Here is a 14,047-nt window from a genome sequence, read left to right as displayed (position 1 = left end):
TTTACCGCTCTCATTTTGGGGCTATGCTTTAGAGACTGCCGCATTCACTTTAAATAGGGCTCCGTCGAAATCCGTTGAGACGACACCGTATGAATTATGGTTTGGGAAGAAACCTAAGCTGTCGTTTCTAAAAGTTTGGGGATGCGATGCTTATGTCAAGAAACTTCAACCTGAAAAGCTCGAACCCAAGTCGGAGAAATGCGTCTTCATAGGATACCCTAAGGAAACCATTGGGTATACCTTCTACCTCAGATCCGAAGGCAAGATCTTCGTTGCCAAGAACGGGTCCTTTCTAGAGAAGGAGTTTCTCTCGAAAGAATTGAGTGGGAGAAAAGTGGAACTTGATGAGGTGATAGTCACCCCTTCCGTGCCGGAAAGTAGCGCAGCGCAGGAAAATGTTCCTGTGGTGCCTGCACCGACTGGGGAGGAAGTTAATGATGATGATCATGAAGCTTCGGATCAAGTTACTACTGAACTTCGTAGGTCCACAAGGACACGTTCCGCACCAGAGTGGTACGGCAACCCTGTCCTGGAAATCATGTTGTTAGACAACGGTGAACCTTCGAACTATGAAGAAGCGATGGCGGGCCCGGATTCCGACAAATGGCTAGAAGCCATGAAATCCGAGATAGGATCCATGTATGAAAACGAAGTATGGACTTTGACTGACTTGCCCGATGATCGGCGAGCCATAGAAAACAAATGGATCTTTAAGAAGAAGACAGACGCGGATGGTAATGTGACCATCTATAAGGCTCGACTTGTCGCTAAGGGTTATCGACAAGTTCAAGGGGTTGACTACGATGAGACTTTCTCACCCGTAGCGAAGCTGAAGTCCGTCTGAATCATGTTAGCAATTGCCGCATACTATGATTATGAGATATGGCAGATGGACGTCAAAACGGCATTCCTTAACGGCTTCCTTAAGGAAGAGTTGTATATGATGCAGCCGGAAGGTTTTGTCGATCCTAAGAATGCTAACAAAGTATGCAAGCTCCAGCGCTCAATCGATGGGCTGGTGCAAGCATCTCGGAGTTGGAACATTCGCTTTGATGAGATGATCAAAGCGTTTGGGTTCACATAGACTTATGGAGAAGCCTGTGTTTACAAGAAAGTGAGTGGGAGCTCTGTAGCATTTCTCTTATTATATGTGGATGACATATTATTGATGGGAAATGATATATAATTCTTGGAAAGTATAAAGGCCTATTTGAATAAGTGTTTTTCAATGAAGGACCTTGGAGAAGCTGCTTATATATTAGGCATCAAGATCTATAGAGATAGATCAAGACGCCTCATTGGCCTTTCACAGAGTACATACCTTGACAAGATATTGAAGAAGTTCAATATGGATCAGTCCAAGAAGGGGTTCTTGCCTGTATTGCAAGGTGTGCAATTGAGCACGGCTCAATGCCCGACCACGGCAGAAGATAGAGAAAAGATGAGTGTCATCCCCTATGCCTCGGCCATAGGGTCTATTATGTATGCCATGCTGTGTACCAGACCTGATGTAAACCTTGCCGTAAGTTTGGTAGGAAGGTACCAAAGTAATCCCGGCATGGAACACTGGACAGCGGTCAAGAATATCCTGAAGTACCTGAAAAGGACTAAGGATATGTTTCTCGTTTATGGAGGTGACGAAGAGCTCGTCGTAAAGGGTTACGTCGACGCTAGCTTCGACACAGATCTGGATGACTCGAAGTCACAAACAGGATACGTGTATATTTTGAATGGAGGAGCAGTAAGCTGGTGCAGTTGCAAGCAAAGCGTCGTGGCGGGATCTACATGTGAAGCGGAGTACATGGCGGCCTCGGAGGCAGCACAGGAAGCAGTCTGGATGAAGGAGTTCATTACCGACCTAGGTGTGAATCCCAATGCGTCGGGCCCGATGACTCTCTTCTGTGATAACACTGGAGCTATTGCCCTTGCGAAGGAGCCCAGATTTCACAGGAAGACCAGGCATGTCAAGCGTCGCTTCAACTCCATTCGTGAAAGTGTTCAAAATGGAGACATAGATATTTGTAAAGTACATACGGACCTGAATGTAGCAGATCCGTTGACTAAACCTCTCCCTAGAGCAAAACATGATCAACACCAGGACGCAATGGGTGTTCGATTCATCACAATGTAACTAGATTATTGACTCTAGTGCAAGTGGGAGACTGTTGGAAATATGCCCTAGAGGCAATAATAAATGGTTATTATTATATTTCTTTGTTCATGGTAATTGTCTATTATTCATGCTATAATTGTGTTATCCGGAAATCGTAATACATGTGTGAATATATAGACCACAACGTGTCCCTAGTAAGCCTCTAGTTGACTAGCTCGTTGATCAACCGATAGTCATGGTTTCCTGACTATGGACATTGGATGTCGTTGATAACGGGATCACATCATTAGGAGAATGATGTGATGGACAAGACCCGATCCTAAGCATAGCATAAAAGATCGTGTAGTTTCGTTTGCTAGAGCTTTTCCAATGTCAAGTATCTTTTCTTTAGACCATGAGATCGTGCAACTCCCGGATACCGTAGGAGTACTTTGGGTGTGCCAAACGTCACAACGTAACTGGGTGACTATAAAGGTGCACTATGGGTATCTCCGAAAGTGTCTGTTGGGTTGGCACGGATCGAGACTGGGATTTGTCACTCCGTATGACGGAGAGGTATCTCTGGGCCCACTCGGTAATGCATCATCATAATGAGCTCAATGTGACTAAGGCGTTGGTCACGGGATCATGCATTGCGGTACGAGTAAAGAGACTTGCCGGTAACGAGATTGAACAAGGTATTGGGATACCGACGATCGAATCTCGGGCAAGTAACATACCGATTGACAAAGGGAATTGTATACGGGATTGATTGAATCCTCGACATCGTGGTTCATCCGATGAGATCATCGTGGAACATGTGGGAGCCAACATGGGTATCCAGATCCCGCTGTTGGTTATTGACCGGAGAGGCGTCTCGGTCATGTCTGCATGTCTCCCGAACTCGTAGGGTCTACACACTTAAGGTTCAGTGACGCTAGGGTTGTAGAGATATGAGTATGCGGAAATCCGAAAGTTGTTCGGAGTCCCGGATGAGATTCCGGACGTCACGAGGAGTTCCGGAATGGTCCGGAGGTGAAGAATTATATATAGGAAGTCAAGTTTCGGCCACCGGGAAAGTTTCGAGGGTTATCGGTATTGTACCGGGACCACCGGAAGGGTCCCGGGGGTCCACCGGGTGGGGCCACCTATCCCGGAGGGCCCCATGGGCTGAAGTGGGAGGGCAACCTGCCCTTAGTGGGCTGGGGCGCCCCCCATGGGCCTCCCCCTGCGCCTAGGGTTGGAAACCCTAGGGTGGGGGGGCGCCCCACTTGCCTTGGGGGGCAAGTATCCCCCCCTGGCCGCCGCCCCCCATCTAGATGGGCTCCTGGCCGGCGCCCCCCCTCCCAGGGGGCCTATATAAAGGGGGAGGGAGGGCAGCAGTATGACAGCCTTGGGCGCCTCCCTCCTCCCCTGCTACACCTCTCTCTCTCGTAGAAGCTCGGCGGAGCCCTGCCGACATCCCGCTACATCCACCACCACGCTGTCGTGCTGCTGGATCTCCATCAACCTCTCCTTCCCCCTTGCTGGATCAAGAAGGAGGAGACGTCGCTGCACCGTACGTGTGTTGAACGCGGAGGTGCCGTCCGTTCGACACTCGGTCATCGATGATTTGAATCACGGCGAGTACGACTCCGTCATCCACGTTCATTGGAATGCTTCCGCTCGTGATCTACAAGGGTATGTAGATGCACTCCTTTCCCCTCGTTGCTAGTATACTCCATAGATGGATCTTGGTGAACGTAGGAAAATTTTAAAATTATGCTACGATTCCCAACAGTAGGCGCCGCCGTCGGTGGTGTAATGACCATAAGGACCATATGTCGGGGCGGCGTGGTAGGCATTGGCCGGCTGTCGGGGGTTGAGAACCCCGGGAGCACCAGTAGGCGGCCGAAGGCCGGGTTGCCAGGCACCTGAGTATGCCGGCGGAGCACCGAGGGTGGACGGAGCGGACCAGGGCATGGGCCATGCTTGAACAAGCCCCGTCCAAGGATCATGAGGAGGCCGCCATGCAACCGCAGATGGAGCACTGGTGGGTGGTGCAGGACTCGGTGCTGGTGATGTCGTAGGCGGAACCGAATGAGTCGACGGCGGCCTGTAGATAGGGTTTTTGCCATGGTAGTTCGGACTAGGACGCCAGCCTGGGGGCGGTTGAACAGATGACGATGCGGACGGCCCGGCGGCAGGAGCCGGCTTGGAAGGCGGCGCTGGTGTAGACGACAGAGGAGGACGAGCCGCAGCATGAAAGACCTTGGGGCGAGAGTCCTTGCGAGCTTGTGTTTTCGCCGCGAGTTGTAGCAAGGAACGAACTTCAGCGAAGGTAGGAGGGGGCCGTATCATCGGTATGAACGAGGCTTGCTTGTCAAAGTCTTCGCTGAGGCCGACGACGACGATATTGATTAGCTGTGAGTCGCTAACTGTATCGCCGAGTTTGCGGAGCTCATCACCAATGGTCTTAACGCGCTGGCAGAACAGGTTCACCGGGGCGTCTCCTTGCACCATATTGCGAAGCTCGGTGTGGAGAGCGTTTTTCCGAGCGTCGGTGTTGCTTTGGAAGAGCTGACGGAGGGAGTGCCAGATGTTGGCAGCGGTGGCGCCGTCGTGATCGAGCATGTTTAAGATCTCGGTGGTGATGCGGGTGTAGAACCACTGGACGATCGCGAGATCGTCTTTCAACCATTGCGGATCGTCGGGGCGGGGAAGACAGTTGACGGCGACATGCGAGCGCAGGTTGTAGCGGCCGAGGTGGAGATCGAAGAGATGTCTCCAATGGTAGTAGTTGTGGGCGGCGAGATCAAGAACTATGGGGATGTAGGGGCTGACGTCGGAGATTGTGTTAGCAAGAGATATTGGTGCGGCGAGGATGGGTGCAGGGTAGTTTTGTGGAGCTATGGTGAGGGCCGAGAGAGAAGCGGCCGCGGCGTTGGCAGCCTTGGCGATGAGTGCGGCCCGGCGCTCGAAGTAGCAGGGCGGCGGCGGCGCTGGCGTTGGCGGAGCCATACCCTAAACCCTGGGACCGGTAGTTGATACCATGAAAGCTGAATAAAACTGTTGCTTATTGATGATTTGGTGCGGCATACAAGAGTATATAAGAGGGTACAAACCGACTTGGGGTAGGGGTACAAAACTGACTTGGACTAGAAGTCGTATACCATAATGACTACTCTAACAGTTATCACCAGCGATGTAAGTTTGCCATATTTGCACGAGTCTACCTCCGTATCCGTATACGCAGGGAGCTTTGCTTCGCGTTGCCGGTGGTAAGGAAATTGCTGCGAAATTGCCGTACCTCCTTTCACGCGGTGCCATGTGACCATGGCAGGCAGCAGGGGAAAACCCTACTCGTCTCACGTATGCAGTACCGGTTAAGTATATGTGTTGTGTGCATATTGTGTATTGAGTCTGCCTTCTAGTTCCTTGTATAATTGAGGTCCGTGGTCCATCTTTGTACATCATATATACGTGTCTATGCACGAAGAGTAATATATCGTGCAATCATAATCTCATATATGGTATCAGTTTTCTAGGTTTTCTTTTTCGCTTCCGCCCCCGCCGCTCGCGCGCCCTCCGCGCCGGTAGCAGCCCGCGCGCTCGCTAGCCCGAGCCAGCCGCGATCCATCCATCCAGCCACGCACCTGCTACCCCTCGCGCCCCATTGATCCAGCCCGCTAGCCAGCCGCCGCCCATCCCTCTCTCCTCCCGCTAGCCAGCCCCGCCCGCCCGCTGCTTCCGATGCTACTTGCTCTGCTTGCTACTCCCCGGGCGCGTGGCAATCCAATCTTGTGACCCGCGTGTTTGTGTCTCGGCGACGGCGAGATCGAATCGATCAATTTTCGGCGGCTCCTAGCGTATACGTACATACTGTGGGATAGTGCAAGCTAGCTAGCTCGAAGGAATTGATCCAGATGCTTGGTCCTTTGCTATTTACGTGAGTCAATTCCAAGTGAATCAATCAAGGTGCAAGTGGTGTACATGCATCTCCCCGTATACGCTCGATCGGCCGGAAGTAATCGGCCGCCGGTAGCTTGTGGGCGCGCATCACTGAAGCCATCCGTGTCACCGAAGCCTCCTGCTGCTGCCGCCTAACCGCGCCGATCGCCGCCGTCGGACCAGCAATGGCGTCACCAGGCCTGTCCGCCGTCAGCGCCCTACGGCGAGGCGCCGCCATATGGGCGCCCGTCACCTACGACGCGCCCGTTTCCACGTACGGGTCTCCGCCTGCGTACGGGGCTCCGCCTGCGTACGAGTCTCCCGGGTACTGGTGGGGGTCGTCAGCGGGCCAGCACTCGCCCGCTGGGCAGCAGCCAGACGGCGCCCAGCATCTGCAGCATCTGTCAGCGGGCCCGCAGGTTTTTCCGGCCGGCCATCCGTCCTACCCGGCACCGCAGTTGTAGCCGGGGCTGTATGGAGCGTACCCACCGCCGTCGTTGAGCGGCGGCTACGGCTTGCCCATGGCGTCTCCGACCCCTCGCCGGCCCTGCCGCCGGCACCCTGGGACCCTGTGCTCCTCACCGGGCTGCATGCCGCTACTACGCCGAACAACTACACTGGAGGTGGTGATTGGTACATCGACATCGGTGCTACGACTCACATGTTTGCTCATCCTGGTAACCTTGCCTTCTTCACTCCTGTCTCCACCAACCGCCGCATCATTGTCGGCGACGGTTCCACACTTCCTATCACACATGTTGGGCACACTTATTTTCCTTCTACTTCTACTCCATTATCTTTGTCTAACATACTTGTGTCCCCTCATCTTATTAAGAATCTCATTTTCGTTCGTTGTTTCACTCATGAAAATCCTGTTACCGTTGAATTTGACGAGCTTGGTTTTTGTGTTAAAGACGCTCGAACTAGGATGATACTTCACCGATGTGACAGCCCCGACGAGCTCTATCCGGTGCACTCGCCTTCATCCACCACCCCCGCACCGCTTGCTCTCTCCGCTGGCGTCGATCTCTGGCACACTCGCTGGGTCATCCCAACCCCGTCACACTTCGTCATATTCTTAGGAGTTTCAGTTTCAGTTGCAATAAGTTCGAGGATCATACTTGTCATGCCTGTCGAGTCGGTAAACATGTTCGCCTGCCGTTTAGTAATTCCACCACCATTGCTTCTTTTCCTTTTTAGTTGATTCATAGCGATGTGTGGACTTCTCCGGTTCCCAGTAACTCGGGTTATTTATATTATCTGGTCATTCTTGATGATTATTCTCATTATGTGTGGACTTTTCCTTTGCGCAGAAAGTCGGATGCACTCTCTACCTTGATGGCCTTTTACTCCTATGTCCGCACGCAGTTTGGGTGTCCCATCCTTGCGCTTCAGTCGGACAATGGAAAAGAGTTCCACAACCTCGCTTTCGGCACCTTTTTGTCGCATCACGGCACAGTTTTCCACCTCACATGCCCGTACACTTCACAGCAGAACGGTTGAGCCGAATGCGTCCTTCGCACTCTGAATGACTGCGCTCGCACGCTCCTCTTTCATGCCAACGTGCCGCCTCGTTTCTGGCCGGACGCACTCGCCACAGCATCACTTCTTCTTAACATTAGACCCTGCCACCCACGGTGGAACTACGCACCTCATCTTCTTCTCTTTGGTACGCCCCCGTCTTATGACGACTTGCGTATTTTTGGGTGCCTTTGCCATTCCAACACTGCCGACACTGCTTCTCACAAGCTTGCACCTCGATCTGTCGCTTGCATCTTCATCGGCTACCCCTCCAACTCCAAGGGATATCGATGCTACGATCCCGTCTCCCACAGTGTGTTCACTTCTCGACACGTTTACTTTGATGAGCATGTGTTTCCGTTTCACCAGGTACCCCCGGCTGTTCCTCCCGCCACTGGTGACGCAGGCTCCTCGACGCCCCTCCCAGGGCGCTCGCGCGCCTCTCTTGGCCCGCCCCTGGCTTTGAGGCGTGCCCCCCGCATGTGGCGCCTCCTACAGCCACGGCGCTGGCGCCCCCGGCGTTCCCGACGTTGGCGCCTGCGGCCCCCGCGGCGCCCCCGACGTTGGCGCACGCGGCCCCCTCGGCGCCTGCGCCCCCCCCCCCCCCCCCCCGCGCCCGCGGCCCCACCGGCGCATGTGGCCGGTCCGGTCACCCGATCCCGTACGGGCGTTTTTCGCCCGAGCTCGCGCTACGCCTCGGATGACTACATCCATGCGGCGTCCACCTCTGAGCCATCGCCGTTGCCGTCCTCCGTTCGAGCCGCTCTTCGTGACCCGCTCTGGATGGTTACGATGCAAGAGGAGTTTGACGCCCTGTTGCGCAACCGGACGTGACAGCTTGTTCCCCGTCCCCGGCACGCCAACGTGATTACCGGGAAGTGGGTCTTTAAACACAAGCTCCGTCCTGATGGTACCCTTGATCGCTACAAAGCGCGCTGGGTCGTTCGTGGCTTCCGACAGCGTGCTGGCATCGACTTCACCGACACCTTCGCTCCGGTCGTCAAGCCCGGCACGATACGCACGGTTCTCCACCTTGCGGTCTCCCGTGCTTGGCCGGTGCACTGGACGTCTCCCACGCCTTCCTTCATGGTCACCTCGAGGAGCAGGTCTTCTGCCAGCAGCCCACCGGGTTTGTTGATCCAGCGCTTCCCGACCACGTGTGCCTGCTTTCGCGGTCCTTGTACGGACTCAAGCAGGCTCCGCGCGCTTGGTACCAGCGCATCGCAGCGTTTCTCCACCAGCTTGGGTTCCGCTCTACCCGCTCGGACGCCTCGCTCTTCATCTATCATCATGGCTCTGACACGGCCTACTTGCTGCTCTATGTCGACGACATCATCCTGACGGCATGTACGGCTGGTCTCCTCAGTCAGCTCACGGCTCGTCTTCGCGCTGAGTTTGCCATCAAGGACTTGGGTCCTTTGCACTACTTCCTCGGTGTCGAGGTGGTGCGCCGTCCGGATGGCTTCTTTCTTCATCAGTGGAAGTACGCTCACGAGCTCCTGGAGCGCGCCGGCATGCTTAACTGCAAGCCCGCCGCTACGCCTGGTAATTCGAAGGCTAAGCTTTCTGCCACGGATGGTTCTCCTGCTTCGGATGTTGCTTTCTATCGGTCTATCGTTGGTGCTCTCTAGTACCTCACTCTGACTCGACCGGAGATCCAGTATGCCGTGCAGCAGGTGTGTCTTCATATGCATGCTCCTCGAGACGTTCACTGGGCTGCCGTCAAGCGGATTCTCCGCTATATCTGTGGCACTATGGATCTTGGCGTCATGCTTCACGCCTCCGCCGACACCGCCCTCACCGCCTACTCCGATGCAGACTGGGCGGGCTGCCCTGACACTCGTCGCTCCACTTCGGGCTATTGTGTCTATCTTGGACCCTCACTCATCTCGTGGTCGTCCAAGCGGCAGCCTACGGTCTCTCGTTCCAGTGCTGAGGCTGAGTATCGTGCGGTGGCCAACGCCGTCGCCGAGTGTTCGTGGCTTCGCCAGCTGCTTCAGGAGCTCTCTTGCCCTATTGACCGTGCCACGGTGGTCTACTGCGACAACGTCTCGGCAGTCTACCTCTCCGCTAACCCGGTGCATCATCGATGGACCAAGCATATTTAGTTGGATATTCATTTTGTTCGGGAACGGGTGGCCCTTGGCCATATTCGTGTTTTACACGTCCCTACTTTCCAACAATTTACCGATATCATGACCAAGGGCTTGCCTACGGCGTCATTTGAGGAGTTCCGGTCCGGTCTTTGCGTCAGCCGCAGTGCCGCTTCGACTGCGGGGGGTGTTGAGTATATGTGTTATGTGCATGTTGTGTGTTGGGTCCGCCTCCTAATTCCTTGTATAGTTGAGGTCCGTAGCCCACCTTTGTACATCATATATACATGTCTATGTACGAAGAGCAATATATCGTGCAATCATAATCTCATACAGTACATCTACACATGCTCCCGTGTTATTTTGCGCGTCATTGCATACAACAAGCCTTTTGCTTTGTGTTGTATAATTTCTTTCCATTTCTGATCCCCTGCCAAAGGTTGGAGCCAACCAGTGTACCTACTACAATCTACTACGGCAATGTAACAGTTACTCCTGTGAGAGGCCGGCCGCGTTACATCGAGTGTTATCACACACCTTAGGTCTGTTACTACCAGGCATGGGCACGCGTCCGACGCGCCGGAGGTGCCGGTGTATGGCCGATGTTTCCACGGACGACGACGAGGCCGGCTAAGTGCTCCGGCTCGAACTCGAGTGGATCCGGGAAAACACGTACCTGCTGGTGATGTCGTGTGGGAAACTATTATGGTCGCAGTGTGCTGATCGACCTTACAAGGGAATAGCATTAGTAATTTCATGTTCTCTAAACCATAAATCATAAACCCTGGAGTAACCTTAATTATACCAAGACTACAAGACACACCGACGAAGTCGTTGTGCTGACTTCATTCACTCGTAGTGGCGACGGCATGAAGTTACTAGGAAACAAAACGCGCTTGGGGTAAAGCTTCTCTACCCTATGGGCGGCCGACACGTATAGCCTTGCCTTTATTCCTTTCTTCCTCGCTCCCTCCCTTCCGTACCATGGAGCTCCTACCTGGCAATTCCTATGCCTCACAGGCGAGGCTCCTTCACCGTGTATAAATACTCCACCCACGCGGCCACACCCCCTACACTGCACTAGTCTGCAACTACCAGCCTAGCTAGCCATAGCCAGTAGCCACTCAGCAACTCCCCTCTCTCGCGCTCTCTTGGTGCACTTGTGCATCGCGGTGTGCTGAACGACCTTAGGAAGGAACGACATTAGTCATTTCACGTCCCCTAAACCCTAAACACAGAAGTAACCTTAATTATACCAAGACACATCGACACAATTGTGTATCTGGTGCACCGGGGCAATTGGTGCTACCGGTGCACCGGTCCCCGTTGCACATTAAAAAAATATTCGAAAAATCCAGAAAAAAATTAGAGCATCGACACAACAATAATGTATGTTGTAAAAAGAATTCAAAACAAAATTTGAAACATTATGTGAGATATACAAAAATAACAAAAAGAATTCAAAACAAAAATAACTAGATACGTTCCCAAAACGCGCTTGGGGGTAGAGCTTCTCTACCCTATGGGCGACCGACACGTAACCTTGCCTTTATTCTTTTCTTGCTCACTCCCTTCCGGACCATGGAGCTCCTTCCTCGCAATTCCTATGCCTCACAGCCTCCTTCACCGTGTATAAATACTCCATCCTCGCGGCCACGCCCCCTACACTGCACTGCAAGTCTGCAACTACCAGCCTCGCGGCCAGTCTGCCAGTATCCACTCAGCAACTCCCCTCCCTCACGCTCTCTTGGTGCAGTCGTGCCGGTGCCGGCGCGATGGCCGCACCTTTTCTGCTCGTTCTTCTGCTCGTCGTCTCTGGGGGTGCTGCAGCGGGCGGCGAGGACGAGGCGGGGCTGCCCCCGCTCGAGCTCCGAGCCATCGACGACCCAGGCCGTGGGCGAGCGTCCGTCGCGGCGGAGGAGCCGGTGCTCATCGCCGATATCTCCACGCACGACGACGAGCCGGGCCAAGTGCCCCGGGCTGAGTTCCGAGGCATCGACGACTCCGGCCGTGCGCACGCGTCCTTCGCGCCGGAGGAGCCGGTGTTCATGGCCGCCGATGTCACCGCGGACGACGACGAGGCCGGCGAAGAGGCCCGGCTCGAGTTCCGAGGCATCGACGACTCGGGCCGTGGGCACGCGTCCGACGCGCCGGAGGAGCGGGCGTTCACGGACGTTATCTCCACGGGCGGCGCCTGCGGCCGCTTCGCCCGCCTCGTCGCCGAGACGGGGAACGCGGGCCAGCTCTTCCGGGAGCGCGTCGCGGGCGCCGGCGGTCTCACGGTGTTCTGCCCCGAAGACAAGGCCCTCGCCGAGTTCGAGCCCAAGTTCCGAGGCCTCGGCGCCGACGACCGGCTCGCCGTCCTGCTGTACCACGGCGCGGCGACCACCTACAGCAGGAAGCTGTTCCAGGCATTCGACTGGGTGTCGGTGAACTCGCTGGCCACCGACGCGGCCACCAACAAGAGCCACGCCATCACGCTCCGCGACGACGGGGACACGGTGTGGCTGTGGCCGTCGTGCGGGAGACGCGCTTGGGTCAGGGTGACCAAAACGGTGTCCGAAGAGGCCCCCCTCGCCGTGTACGTCGTCGACGCCGTGCTGCTGCCGAGCCACCTGCGACAGAAGCTGGACGGCGGCGACGGGCCGGCTGCTGCGTGCGAGCCGTCCGGCGGCTATCTCGGCTGGCTGCACTCCTGCATCCCGGCCTGGGCAATGATACCCATCGCCGTGGTGAGCATCGTGGGCTTCCATCTCGCGTTTCTTCTTCAGGATGCACTGAACAGGAAGAACAAGAAGGCCAACTTATCTGCTTAAGTTTATCTGCACTAGTAGTGAATAATGCTCTAGAATTAAGGTTGTCGTGTGCGCATGGCGAGTACGGATGTGTTTAGCTTTAGCCTCCGCAGGTCTCTTCTTGCTTCATTTCTCAGTCTTTTGTTCAAGACTGAGAACGGCATGGCCACCTTGTCTGTAAGATAGGAATAGGTAGTGCTGTAGTGTGTGGGTGTGCTATCTGAACCTTTCTTGGTTTGACAGCAATGTGAGCGGTTTGATCCTTGTATATGAAGCAGTAGTAAATCGTGGCAACTCGTATGTGAGCGGTTTGATCCTTGTATATGAAGCAGTAGTAAATCGTGGCAACTCGTTTTAGTAGCTGGTCAATGCATGTCTCTGATGCGTGCACTCTTGATTTCCATGGGGGAAAAAGTACTGTATGTCTCTTATTTCCGTGGGAAAAAAAAGTACTACTGCGCGTCTCTATTTTTAGATTGAACAAAAAAAAGAATATGACCAGAGTGGGATTTGAACCCACGCCCTTTCGGACCAGAGCCTTAATCTGGCGCCTTAGACCAACTCGGCCATCTGATCATTTGTACTTAATTTCCACGTGTGCTTCCTAAACTATAGTACGTGATCCCAGGTAACTCCCATCAGGCCACAAACCTCTACACCTGACAATGAAACTACCATCGTATCATTGACGGCTAAGGGAAAACCATTAGCCGTAAACTAGAGAGAAAAACTCCCATCTGCAAGAAGAGGTGCTCTGTATACGAGGAGAAATTTGCATGCATCTGAAAAGTGCTAGTTAAACAGGGCCAGTCCAGTGGCCAAGCTTGTGGGATGCGTAGACAAGGGCTTGTAGTTGTAGGACAGTCAGGGAGAAAACCAGCACGGGATGATCAGCGGCAAGCTTGGGGAGTGGTGTCTGTGCTTGAGGGAAACATTACTGCAGAGATGCTGACAGTGGCTTTTCAAAAGCAATTTCCTCGGGGAGGTCGGTGTAAGGAAACAGGTCTCTTCTCGTCAAGTTCATGGCATTGGAGTAACTGGAGATGTGACCATCCTTTTGGGCTGAAGGGCAGTGCAGTTGTAACTTGAATTGCTGAAATGACGGCAACATTTGAAGCTGCATGCAAGCTTTTTACAGTACGGGTGAGAGCTTATGGGGTGTCAAAATCTTTTTACTAGAGAGATGATTTAACTGATACGTACATGGCTAACGTAATAAGTATACTTTCATAATAGATGGTGATATGCAGCGCTTTAGGGATAGCGAAGTTCTAAGAATCAGTGTGGGGTGAGAGTGAAAGGTGAACAAGGTGAGCAAAGGCGCATGGCTTTGAAACGCAAAGAGCCAAGAAAGGAATTACTTGGGCACGGGACGTCAAGAAGCCTCGGCAGCCAAGAATTTTCGACGACGCGGGAGGCCATGTGCACCTGTGAGCACGCGGTGCCCACGAATAAATGTGGCAACCGCGAAGCACCCTCCTCATCTCGCGTGTGCCCGTTTTGGCATGAGACATTGCACTCAATAAGCTTTTTTGCTCTGTGTTGTATGCATGATCACCTGACATAAGACTTAGTCGTGGAGCCATCGGTGGGCGCTAACTGTCGTGGAATTGTCA

General features: G+C 54.0%; 1 protein-coding gene and 1 non-coding gene across 2 annotated transcripts; one reads left to right on the top strand and one right to left on the bottom strand.

Moving 5' to 3' along the window:
- Positions 1-11,296: 11,296 nt before the first annotated feature.
- LOC109745105 (uncharacterized) lies at positions 11,297-12,800 on the top strand. Its single transcript, XM_020304243.3, has one exon. It carries the CDS (start codon positions 11,412-11,414, stop codon positions 12,450-12,452), a length of 1,041 nt encoding a protein of 346 aa, XP_020159832.1. The 5' UTR covers positions 11,297-11,411; the 3' UTR covers positions 12,453-12,800.
- Positions 12,801-12,926: 126 nt separating this feature from the next.
- Positions 12,927-13,007, bottom strand: TRNAL-AAG (transfer RNA leucine (anticodon AAG)). Its single transcript has one exon. It is a non-coding gene; the product is annotated as a tRNA-Leu (tRNA).
- Positions 13,008-14,047: the final 1,040 nt, after the last annotated feature.

Source organism: Aegilops tauschii, chromosome 2, assembly GCF_002575655.3.
Source record: "Aegilops tauschii subsp. strangulata cultivar AL8/78 chromosome 2, Aet v6.0, whole genome shotgun sequence".
NCBI lineage: Eukaryota > Viridiplantae > Streptophyta > Magnoliopsida > Poales > Poaceae > Aegilops > Aegilops tauschii.
The sequence above is the reverse complement of the archived record's forward strand: the minus strand, read 5'-3'. Positions and strand labels throughout refer to the sequence as shown.

Bases quoted from the DNA above. Each gene is read 5' to 3' on its own strand.
- LOC109745105 (XM_020304243.3), top strand. From the start codon at position 11,412: ATGGCCGCACCTTTTCTGCTCGTTCTTCTGCTCGTCGTCTCTGGGGGT.